The sequence below is a fragment of the Musca autumnalis genome, unplaced genomic scaffold, assembly GCF_047663935.1.
Source record: "Musca autumnalis isolate F117 unplaced genomic scaffold, ASM4766393v1 scaffold_2, whole genome shotgun sequence".
Taxonomy (NCBI): Eukaryota; Metazoa; Arthropoda; class Insecta; order Diptera; family Muscidae; genus Musca; species Musca autumnalis.
Window position 1 is genome coordinate 72,992,071 of NW_027411755.1, and position 13,186 is coordinate 73,005,256.

At 34.9% G+C, this 13,186-nt stretch overlaps 1 protein-coding gene across 6 annotated transcripts in view; it reads right to left on the bottom strand.

Annotated features, from left to right (window-relative positions):
• Positions 1-803: 803 nt before the first annotated feature.
• LOC141392826 (short neuropeptide F-like) overlaps positions 804-13,186 on the bottom strand; it is a 497,601-nt gene continuing 485,218 nt past the window's right edge. For 5 of the 6 annotated variants that reach the window (XM_073965795.1, XM_073965794.1, XM_073965797.1 and 2 more), the window contains 2 exons: positions 3,626-3,747; positions 2,680-3,541 (listed from right to left, as the gene is read on the bottom strand). In XM_073965795.1, coding sequence (XP_073821896.1) covers positions 2,805-3,541; positions 3,626-3,728 — 840 coding nt within the window. In that variant the 5' untranslated portion in view covers positions 3,729-3,747 and the 3' untranslated portion in view covers positions 2,680-2,804. Of the gene's footprint in view, positions 1,171-2,679; positions 3,542-3,625; positions 3,748-13,186 lie in introns of those variants that run through there. The other variant, XM_073965799.1, reaches the window with a different exon arrangement.

Below are 13,186 nucleotides of genomic sequence, written 5' to 3' on the forward strand. Positions count from 1 at the left end.
TTTTTCCAAGAGTTATAAAATATTCCAGAAGAGTATTATCAGTATAGGTCCACGTCTTTCTATATCTCCATAGAAGCGTACTTCTTGATTTTCGGTATTTTTTAAGTTTTATCTACATTCTCTACCAAAATATAGGAAATTTGGTATTTAGTCTTCTTTGAGCCTAAAAACTTTCCGTCAGAAATTTGTCGGTATAGATCGACGTTTTGAAATAGCCCCCATAGACTGGTGTCTCACATTGTTTTACCGAAATTGCTGAAATTTAGTATTAAGTCTTCTTCATACACGAAAGGAAAATAATTATTCCATTTTACTTCAATACAACTTGTGGTGGAGGGTATAACAAGTTCGGCCCGGCCGAACTTAACGCCGTTCTTACTTGTTTCTTTTTAAAAGTTTTAAAAAACTTTTATGTGTATGTATCCATATGATTTATTTCAGCTCAACGCTTTGTTATGTAGAATTGTCTGGTATTGAAGATTATATTCAATTTCAATAAGAAATAACTTATTTAATAACGATATGCAATTATAGTGGAAAACATATAAGAAAAAACTGCAATGAAAAAAATTAACTTGAACTTGTATGCAAGGGATAATGTATTTCTTAATATTTTTCCATGCTCTATACTGCTATGTGGTGGTATTTTTGATATTTGCAAAAAAATACAGAAACGTTATAACCCTAATATATATTTCTTATCGTAAGTACCAGGGTGCAAACAATTCCAGGGATACTTACCGATAGTTGAACACTTAGAAATGAAAACATAAAACCAATGCTTTGCTTAAATTTTTATTAAATTTTTTGTGATGGTATATGTAAACAGTTAATAATATATGTACATGATATAGAGTTTTTGTATGTGCTTAATTTTAAGTTTCTTAATTATACTCTTTTTTAATAACAAAACAATATCATCTTTGTTAGAAGTGTTTCTATTTACAATAGTAAAGGACAAAAAAGTTATTAACAAATCAAGACTTCTATAAACATTTATGTACTGTCAAAAAATGGTTATTTTTCCAGATTCTTTAACAGTTTCCATTAATTTTACAGTTCTACTGTAAAATCCATTCGTCATCACTGAAATTCGGAGTTTCAGTTAGCCTTTGTTGCATTGCTGTCTAAAAGACGTCTTAATGTAATGGAAAATGTTTATATTTTTTTCTGAAAACAAAGAAAAATGTATGAGTCTAAAAATATACCCTGAGGATATATTAAGGATGCTGTTATATTTTTAATTCCCCAAAATAATTTTTAAGATTTTTTTTCAAAATAGTCTGGCTTAATCCCATTGCTGCTGTTTCATTATTTTAAAACAACTAATTTATTAGTTATTTACGACACTATCAAGTTCATAAACCATATATGACTTATGGAATAATAATATTCAATAATGTATGAAGATTGTTAATTCTCCTGCAAAAAATCGTGCACATGTCCAGGACTATGTCGATAATTATAGTAAGCAACTTTCGTGTCTTGCTGAAGGCTATTAGAGATAGAAAGTGTTTCGAAAGTCCCATTTACTTTAACTATTGCATATTACTAGCTTATGCAGTCTACTCTGACATTTATGCTTCAAAGCCGAGATAATGGTATCAATGCAAATAAAGTCCAAAAGACTCATACATGTAGCGAAAAATATTGTAACAAACAAAACTGTTTGACAAGATCCTGTGCTTTGCAACAAAGCCAACCTTCTAATACCCCGTTTGCATTTAACCGGATTTAATAAACCCACTGGATTTCAAATGTCAATTCCATAGAGCAAACGCCAAATAAATCCTCAAAATTACGGTTAAACCGGCAAAACAATCAACATTCTTTCATACACGTACTTATCCAAAATATCATTGAAATCATCATAACTGTCGAAGTCACTGCTGGTGCCATCATTCTGTGGTCTAAATCATAGGCGCTAAGCAATGGGAATGTAATGAAGGCTTTCTTATGTGTTTCTGGTTGATATCTCTGAACAAACTTTTTCCGTTAGTTAAATTAAAAAAAAATTTTAATGCCCTTCGTACTACATTCAATGAAAATTTTATAGAAATCTTCTAACAGCCCTTAAACTGAACTGAAGCCAACTTTTTGAATTTTTGTGAGGGAAGCAGCCGAAGCTGTTTAACGATGTGCAAAGTTTTGGTCACAATACTCAATTCGTAATTTATCGATCTCATTAGACATTTGGTGCCGGAAGGATTTTTAGGGCTTTCGGGTTATTATGTCAGGAGGTATAAACTTGCTCCAGGAAAAATTTACTTCGAGGACAACCTGCTCCAAAAAATTCAAAGTACGTATTTATTGACGAACTATATAGAGTAACAATAGAATATATCACGCTCATTTCAGGTGCATAATCGCAATCAATTAATGCTTTAAATCCGCCAACATGCGGGAAATGTTGCAAATTGAATCTGGTTTGTTCCAGGCAACATGATGGGGATCCTGATATCCCTGACTACATAAGAGGGTCCTATTCTAAATACCTCCGAAAGGTATCGGTAGAAACTCAAATGGTAGAGGCATCTTCTAGTACAAACAGGGATTATTTGAAATAAAAGTAATATATTTTGTACATCTGAAAGTTCCTGGTCACAATGATAGTTCCTAGTCACAATGAAAGTTCCTAATCACTTAAAATCGAGGGAAATTGCCTTTTGTGCCTAGGCGCAGGACTATTAAGTGATAATGCAAAGTATAAGTAAATTCAAATCAAATACAATTTGACGACATATCGGGTAAAAATATGAACTCGGATAGAAAATTCCATAAATGATAATAATATCCACCCCAAGTTAAATTATGAAATATTGCTTATTCCAAATTCTCACCTTCTCCTCTAGTTTCACTTTAGTTTTATTATCATTCTTCGTTTGTGCATTACGACCACCGGTGCTGCGACCCCAACGTAAACACATTGGTGCTGGCTTACGTATAGCACGTTCAAATTCGTCCATATCATTTTCCATCGATGAGGAATCGTCATTGTTATTGGGCGAATTGGCTTCTTTGAATTGCCGTAAAGTCAACAATAAATTTCTTAATTTCTGGGAATGTAACAAAGAATTATAGAAATCATCATCGTTGTTATTCGATCCGTCAACATCTTCATTTTCCATATTATCAGCAACAGGAGCAGCAGACAAATCACTTCGGTATGGTAGACTACGAACAAACCTCAATCGCTGTGGTGTACGGACAACACGTTCATAAAAATTATCGAATATATAATTGTAATCATCACTGCTGCCGATGCTGCTCGCATCAACATTTTGTCGGGCATTCATCAATAAATCAAAGGAGCTATGTAGAGGCATAGTGCGATCACTACGTCTACCGAAACGTAATGATGGGGATCTTATTGGTTTTTTATTGACATCACCAAACCAACGTTTTTCGAGTAGCTGGGTTAACATCTCAGGATCACTACGCCTACCAAAACGTAATCTCGGCGAAGGTGATCGTTGGACCACTTCCACTTGATTATTGGAAAAGTCTACGGGTCCAACATATTCACGTTGCAAGAGGTTGTCTTACAATGAATGAAGGGAATATGTTGCAGAGGACATTTTGTTAAGTTTGTGTATTAGAAGCGGACAATTTATTTGTATCTTACCTCTTCCGTCTCTCGATATATCTGTTGCAATTGCACTGGGGGCCAATGCCATTAAAAATAACCCAAAAGAATGTTTATAAAAAAGTTGATTATGGAAATGCATTTTGGCAATATTTTTCGATCTGAAAGTAAACAAAAGAATGAATTTTTTAAGACGTATTTTTTTTTTAATTTCAAGAATATTTTAAGAATTTAATGATTTTAAAGGCTTAGATTTTTAAAAGAATTTTTTTTAGGTTTGGTTTTGCCTTAAGGAATTTTCTCTAAGCATGGTTTGGCCTTTAAGGCGTGGATTTCTTTCCATACGTGACCAAACGCTTATTCATTAGCCTTGTCCGACCAACATTGGAATACGGTTGTGTACTTTGGAGTCCTTTTTACAAATGTTATTCTGATAAGATAGAATCAGTACAAGTTCAATTTCTTTTATTTGCTCTTAGAGGCTTAGGGTGGAGCACAAGTGAATCTCTTCCACCATATGAAAACCGTCTAAAGTTAATTGACCTTCCAACGTTGGAAGACGTCTAATGCTCAGATCTATATTCATTATTAAACTTTTGCGTGGTCAAATTGAATCACAGTTTTTAATTGGCGAAATAAATTTTAATGTACCTTCACGTAATACTCGTAATTACATACCACTTAAATTAACGTTAGCGAAATCTACTTATGAAATAAGTAATCCACTCCGATCTTTATGTGATGAATATAACAAGTTATATAATAGGATGTCTTTATCGGAACCACTGCATGTCATAAAAAACTTTATCTTACGTTCTTATTATTGTTGTAGCAGTTGCCAGGCAATATGTTAGATTGGACCTATTTTATTTTTGATGTGTTTGTCTTTAAAATGTAACTTTCTAACCGGCTGATGTTTTGCTGTAGCTGGTTTTCCCTAGTCTACTAATCCCCCATATTCCGGAATATGAGGTGTACGCGCTCCCTACGTTAAGGGGAGGTGGCCCTCTCGGTCGGCAAGGGCGGGAAAGAGTGGCGTTGGGAAGATCGATAAGCAAAAAAAAAAAGCTCGCTGTGGCCTTTTAGCCGTGGATTTTGAAAAAATCTCTAAGCTTGATTACGCATTAGTTATATTTGCACAAAGTTATATTTGTGTGTAGTCACAATACTCGCTATAGAATGAAAATAAGACCCAGCCATGCCATATCACGAGTTGGAAAATTTGGATCAAGAACAACCACCCTTGATGATGGTTGGTTGTGTAAGTAAGTGTGAAGTGTGGTTCTTCAGTTGGCATAAAATTTGTTTACTTTGCACAAATGTGTCGAATTTTTGTTGTTTTTGTTGTAATGGATGGTAGTTGGTTTTTGAATTTATCTACGAAATGCAAAGAAATTGGGTTTTGAAGTAAAGTTTTTTGTTCTTTGAATTTTAAAACAATGGAATAATTGTCACAAGAGTTATTTTATAATTTAAAGTATTAAAGGTGCAACGTTTGCCAAGCTCTTTTATATTTAAACAAGCCAATTTTTTTCTAGTCAGAATAATTTCAGTTTGTTTGTATAGTTGTTTTGTTAGTTACTTAATTGCTTAAATTTTGATGACATTTTAAGAACTTTCTTCCACCAAAACACATATTCCCAGTTGGCTAGCACGTACATGTGTTTTAAAGACCAGAAAGACTTTGTCTGCTGACTCAGTCGCACTCTTCCTGCATGTGCATTATGCTGCAGTACAGTCACTTAAATGTAGTTATAAATTATTCATAAATGACAAGGTCGTAGCCCAATGGAAGGATATCCTTGTGCATTGTTGTAGGTTTTGCTGTAAACGACAATAACAAGGATAGTAAAATTAAATTGTTGTCAACAGAGGACAACAATGGACATATATATTTGTAGGAGTTGGTTAAAATGGCATTCTAAAGAATTTAACTGGAGAATTGGTATGTGTTGACACACAATATTTAACTTACAGTGAAGTTTAAGTTTCATCGGTTAAATAAGGTTCGTCGAAGCCCCGTAACGTTGATGACTCCACAAATGTTTAACGAACCTTGAGGTAAGAGTCTGATTGTGGGTTTTTAATTAGCCCTGTTCAACCCCATCAAAAAGAGTAAAATTATACAAGAAAATGAAGATAATATTACGAACCCGGAAGGACACTTGTGCGTAGGTTATGGCGTGATTAAATTTTTGTTAGGCTATTTTCTCTCATGCATAAAAAGTTCGCCAAGAAAGAATTCATTTCGCTATAACTCAGAAGTTTGACCTACGGCATAACTGTCCTTCCGAGTTCGTAATATTATTTTCATCGACTTTCATCGTCAAAAGGATTTTTTCGCCCCCAGCCTTCGATCTTCATATTTGCCCGTAGTGATATTATTCCCACCGTGGTGCAGTGGTATGCACAACCGCCTTGAACGCTAAAGGTCGTAGGTTCGATTCCCCGGCCAAGCAACATCAAACATTTTTCAACGGTGGCAAAATACCCCTCAATAATGTTGGCGACATTTCCTGAGTATTTCAGCCTTGAAAAACTTCTCTACAAGTGGTGTCGTAGACTCGGCGATAAACAGTAGGTCCCATATCATTGAGCTAATGTGAATCGGGGTGCACTCATTGAGAGAGAATTCTCCCTTGTCCCTTATGGGATGTTTGTGGAGCAATGATTAAATTTTTCCTTAAAATCGGTTCAAGAAAACGGATTTTTTGTTCAGCTAATTAATTTCATTTGATTGACAACTCTATAACCTTTGTAATTCTATAAGCTTAATCGGTAACTTAAAGCCGGTTCAAAAATCGGTTTTAATGTCGAAACATCCGGTTAATAAATTTAAATAACCGGATATGTCCTCTATGAAATTTTGTTATTAACGTGTTCTTCATTACAGGAGCTTTTTGTGGTACATTTTTCAGAAGCATCCCCGATACCTACATTAGCAATAACCAATTGGTAAGTCTACATTCATACCAATAAATAACGAATGTCGAATATACAGAAAAACCAAACATGGTTTTTTTTCTGAAGCAAGACCGAGTAAACATCAAAAAGAACAATGAAAACGGGACAATATTGATCAGTTACTAAGGAGAACCATGCCTCAAATCTTCTGAGCAACATGTTTGTAAAATATTTGGATGTTGAAAAATCTCATTTTGTGGTACTTCTATTACGGTTCAAGAAATAAAGGATGAAAAGAATATGAAAGGAATTGAGTTAGAAGAATGATATGTTCTAAAAAAGTTCGCCAACCGATTTGACTGATGACGTGTAATATCAAAACGAAGTTACAGTAACGTCAAAAAGAGATATGAAGCTATTTTCCCAAGTATTATAGGGGAAAATCAAATTAATGATCACGCGATATCTCAGAAACTTGAACAATGGCGAAAATTTCCTTTTATACGAAAAAACGTCCATTCGACTTGAAACTAACCGACTATAAAAATGGTATTATAAGAAAATCGCGTTTAAATGTTTTATGTTACCTTAGAAATACAAAATATCAATCCGTTTTGTCCGATCGAAATTTTTACCACAAAAAAATAGTGATAAGTGGGGGAAATCCCTTAAATAAATGTTTTAATAAACCTATAATAATGGTCCTTATTGTATTTATATGAGAAAAATAAATGTTTCATTTAAAGTCCTGATTTTTAAACTCCACAGTAGCACTTCATATAAGGGAGGTGGAACACGATTGATAAAAAGTGTTTTGGTTGAAATGTGACAAAATGTGTTCCATGTGACACAAACTGCCAAAAACACGAAAAAAAGATTCCATGGAACAATTCAGCAACTTTTTGCAATTATAAAAATTTGCAATAACTTCTAGACTATCACAGACATCTGACTAAAATAAACTACTGAAATAGTCTATGAGTTTAGTTAAGTAGAACTGAGCTCTTAAAGTATTGGATTATTGCACCATTTTTTATCCTGTATGGCCTTAAACATTAACTTGAGTTTTTCTCGAATCAGGCAAATGGCGTATGGAACACTTAAGCATGACACCGACGTCTATCTCGCTTCCTTTTGTATGTTACATACAAATGCACTAACACATAATACCCCTTACCACATAGTGGTGTAGGGTATAAAAATGAGTCATCGTGGAGATCAAATAAAAGCATGGGCAATAAACACATTCAAACTCTTTAAATCTCCCGGTCCTGATGGTATCATTCCTGCTATGCTACATGCTGCATCGAAGGTATTGATACCACGTTTGAAACACATTTTCAGGGCTTGTCTGTATCTATCGCTCATTCCGGATCTATGGAGGGAGGTTTCTGTGAAGTACACCAGGGGCATACCCCAAGGTAATGTCTCATCATCACTGCTGTCGTTTCTAGTGATAAGCGAAATACTTAAGGAATTCAAAAAAATGTGAGTTAAAACCATCGCATGTGCTGAAGACGTAGTCATCATGAACTCTATTGGGACTTATGCAAAGAGCTCTAGTCAAACTATAGAAATGTGTGCACCGGAATGCTCTTGGGTATACTCATCAAGCACAGAGCTGGACGGAGTCACCGTAGCTCTTTTCTGAAGATAAGTACCTCGGCATTATTATGGACCACCAACTAACATGGAAAAAATGTCGAGGAACGCACCAAGAGAGGTCTAATAGCATTGTATTCCTGCAAGAATCCCATTGGCAAGAGCTGGGGACTGAGAACACAGGACTGGCTGCCAAGAGTCCACTTCTTCACAAAGAGCTAAATTTGTGGCGCAGGTCTGTGATCATACGGAGAATAAAACAAGTGAGCAAAGGCTATAATCGGGACGGGGCGACTATGTGATACCCCACACTACTACCCGTGTACATAAGCTTTTAACTGGTGAACATTTATTTCAGGGAACATTATCCGACTATCACTAAATTTAATATGCTTCTTCCTCTCTGGGACCCTCATTAGCCACTAAAATTTCGTGACGATCCGATAACAATTGGGACCGGTAGCATTATTACAAAAAAGATAGAGATATTCGCAAAATAATAAAACTTTGAATTATTCTCCACGCAAGTTGTTTTTTCCGATTCCGACCTCTGAATACTATCCAACCGTCACCAATATCATTATGCTGTTTCCTCTGTGGCACCCGCATAAGTCTAAAGGAGCTTTTTTCTTTTTCCATTGACGGAATACTCCAACTCGAAGCGGAGATATTCGCATAAGAATAAAACGTTGATTTTTTCCACATAAGTTTTTTGCCCATTCCGATCCTGAGTATTATCCGATCATCACCAAACTCAATAGGCTTCTTCCTCTCTGGGACCCCCATTAACCACCAATATTTCGTGACAATCCGATATAAATTGCAAAGTAATTCTAAAAAAATGGAAAACGGGATGCATAACGACTATTGCGATATCTGCGTTGTTTCACCACCTACTCCAACCTACTTTGCATCATTATAAAGCTGGGATTTTCTACTTTTATAGCCAGGCTTTGCTTTTGGAAGGTCCCCAACCTATGCTGTGATATTCGTCATTATATTTAAAATCGCAAAAATTAAATGTTGGGTTGGATTAGCGACTATTGCGATATTTCCGTTGTTTGACCATCAACGACAACCTACTTTACATCGTTCTAAAGGTGATATTTTCTACTTTCATCGTCAGGTGTTGCTTTTGTTACGTCTCTTACAGAAGCGGAGATAACCAATGGCTCTAAGATGGAAAGTGGAACAGGTGCAGGCGTCTGCAGAGATACCACCAATTTGCGATTATCATATAATTTGAACGAAAATTTTAATGTCATCCAATCCGATATCTGGACAAGGGTCGATAGTCAAGCGGTCCTTCAATCACTCATGACCTACAAGTCTACGAAAGCGTTGGATTAAAAAAATGTCTTGGGCTTCCTAAATTAATCATAACTTCATATTGGGTCCTTTCTTCTCTTCCACTATCTCTTCTCATTCCACAACACAAACATTTCATAAAATCTATTTTTAGCACTTTCCAAGATGACCACAATGGACCATAAGGTCTCGGAGTGCAGTAGCTGTAAAATGCGACAGCTACGCATTCTTTAACCTAACGTAAGTCCAAAGAAAATATTATCAAGTATGGATCTTATAATTCCCCTCGCCAGTAAACGCTTCTGTTTTCATTCTGGCTTTTGTCTTCTGATGACTATATTATTTAAGCTTCATTCTTAAGTGGAAAAGCAGTCGTAATTCAAGGCATTATGTGTTTCATTTAATAAATGCTTTCCCACGAGTTGTGTGTAAGAGTAGTCTGATACAGAGGGGATGGAGGGGATTATCATTCTATGTGATGTTATTTTAAATATGTTTATTTAGAGAAGCAAACGTGTTGAAAGTGTTTTAGAAAAAACACATGTTGTTGAAAGAAAGTGGAGAGTTGGAGGGAATGCAACTATTGCAACAACTCACAAAGGCGCCTCAACGTCTGAATGCTAATTTTTCTTGTTTAAATGCAAAGAAATTTGGTGCTTACATTGAGTGTTGTATGATGGCTCTATGATAATGATGAAATGTCATCATTTGTAATGAAAAAATCTTACATGGAATATGCAGAAATTTTAATATATTTTTATTGTTTTTTACCAAGTCATGGATAACATTATAAGATGCAATCAGGACATTTTTGAATAACCACATACAATCAAGCGATCTAGGAAATCCACTAATCACAACATAGAGTCGTAGACTACCGAACTCATTTTGCTAAATTGCTTAATGAAAACAGAGAGAACATAATAGCGCAGGTACTGGCAGATATGTTTTATTGAATATTAAAATGTGTAATAGATAAAGTAATGGATCGGATTAAATTTTAGTTACGTTTATTAGACAAATGTTCTATATTGGGCCACTAAAGTATGTAAGTATTCTCTAATTTTCATATCACAAGAAATTTTTTAACTTTTGCCACAAATGTCATATTAAAAGGCATAAAACCAAGTACACGCGTTTATTTAAATATTATTGTGTGATTTAAACAATGAACGAATATACTCGTAGATATTATCTGTCTGGTTTTCCATTGTTCCATATTGTTGCATTTCAACCCCTTTCTGTTTTATTGATTTTGAAATCAATAGGAAACAAACTAGAATAAACTAAAAGTTAGTATGTGAATGTAAACGTTCAATAAAAATCGTACATGCAAGAGAGTGTGGGACTATGTAAAGGATACTTTTTTGTAAGTATGTCAGTGTCCTGTGGATATTACTACACGCAATTGAATGTAAATATTTAAGAGTGAGATACATTAGGTATTACTTTATGTGTTTAGAGGTAACGGGGTTTCCATAAATTGAAATAGAAATAATGGATATAACAAGTAAAAAAGTGTTAAGTTCGGCCGGGCCGAACTTTTCATACCCTCCACCATAAAATATTCCGAACTAAAATGGAATAATTAGTTTTCATTCCTGTCCCCAACTTTAAGTGGGTACGTTAAAATGTCAGATAATGTACATAAAATGCTTCATTCGGGAGGCCCTTTTTTATGGTGCCTATATCTTACTATGTATGTTGACAATTTTTGGTGGGCTAAAAATTGGGAGGTACCGTTATATAGGGGTTATAATAAAACATGGACCTATGTTGACAGTTTTTGATGGGAGCCCTTAATGTAAAATAACTCCTAATTCTGTTAAAAATTGCAGGTAGAATCCTCAAAATACCGAAAATTGGTATGTGGTCCGGAGGTATGTGGGCTATACGAAAACATGACCTTAAATGAACAATTTTTGTTGGCTTTTAAATTTCAAATTACAGAAAGTTCGTCCAAAAAATAAAGCTAAGGTACGGAAAATCGGGAGGTTTGTTTTGGGGCTATACCAAAACATGGACCTACGTTGGTTAAACATTTTAAGTAAAATCCTCAAAGTACCGAAAATCGGGAAGTATCGTTATATTGGGGCTATGTTAAAAATTGTTGATGCAGATATCTGGTGACCACTACAACCTTCAAATGTCAAATTACAGTTAGTTCGGTTAAAAATTGTAGCTAAAATTGGCAAATTACTGAAAATTGGGAGGTACCGTTATATGGGAGCTATATCCGAACATGGACCTATGTTGACAATTTTTGAAGGAGAGGTGTTGTGACCACTAAGAACTTCAAATGTCAAATTACTGCTAGTTCGGTTTAATATTGTAGTTAAAATCATCAAATTACTGAAAATCGGGAGGTACTTTTATATGGGGGCTTTATCAATACATCGACCTTTCTTGACAATTTATAGTGGAGAGGTGTGGTGACCACTAAGAATTTCAAATGTCAAATGTTCAAATTACAAATAATTCGGTTAAAACTTGTAGGTAAAATTCTCAAAGTACCGAAAATCGGGAGGTACCGTTATATGGGGCTATACCAAAACATGGACCTATGTTCATAATTTTTTCGAATATAAGTTTTTTGGTCACTAAGAACCCTAAATATGAAATTATAGCTAATCCGGTCTAGAAATGTGATTTAAACGCCAAAATACCTGAAATCGGGCGGTAACGTTATATCGGGGCTATTCCAAAACACGGACCTATGCCCACTTGTTTTGTTATATAAGTTTATTGACACTTAAGAACCCTAAATGTCAAATTATAGCTAAATCGATCTGAAAATGTAGCTAAAAACGTTAAAATACCGTAAATCGGGGGTACCGTTATATGGGGGCTATACCAAAACGTGGACCTACGTTAACAACGTTTGCTATATAAGTTTATTGACACTTAAGGACCCTTAATATCAAATGATAGCTAAATCGGTCTGAAAATGTAGCTAAAAACGTCAAAATACCGTAAATCGGGGAGTACCGTTATATGGGGGCTATACCAAAACACGGACCTATGCCCACTTGTTTTGTTATATAAGTTTATTGACACTTAAGAACCCTAAATGTCAATTTATAGCTAAATCGGTCTGAAAATGTAGCTAAAAACGTCAAAATACCGTAAATCGGGGGGTACCGTTATATGGGGGCTATACCAAAACGTGGACCTACGTTAACAACTTTATATATATATATAAGTTTATTTACACTTAAGGACCCTTAATATCAAATGATAGCTAAATCGGTCTGAAAATGTAGCTAAAAACGTCAAAATACCGTAAATCGGGGAGTACCGTTATATGGGAGCTATACCAAAACGTAGACCTATGACCACTACTTTTGTTATATAAGTTTATTGACACTTAAGAACCCGAAATGTCAAATTATAGCTAAATCGGTCTAAAAATGTAGCTAAAAACGTCAAAATACCGTAAATGTACCCCCATTTACGTTATAGTTTAGTTATATGGGGGCTATACCAAAACGTGGACCTACGTTAACAACTTCTGCTATATAAGTCCACAAGTTTTGTTATAAAAGTTTATTGACACTTAAGAACCCTAAATGTCAAATTATAGCGAAATCGGCCTGAAAATGTAGCTAAAAACGTCAAAATACCGTAAATCGGAGGATACCGTTATATGGGGGCTATACCAAAACGTGGACCTATGTGCACAAGTTTTGTTATATAAGTTTATTGAGACTTAAGAACCTTAAATGTCAAATTATAGCTAAATCGGTCTGAAAATGTAGCTAAAAACGTCAAAATACCGTAAATCGG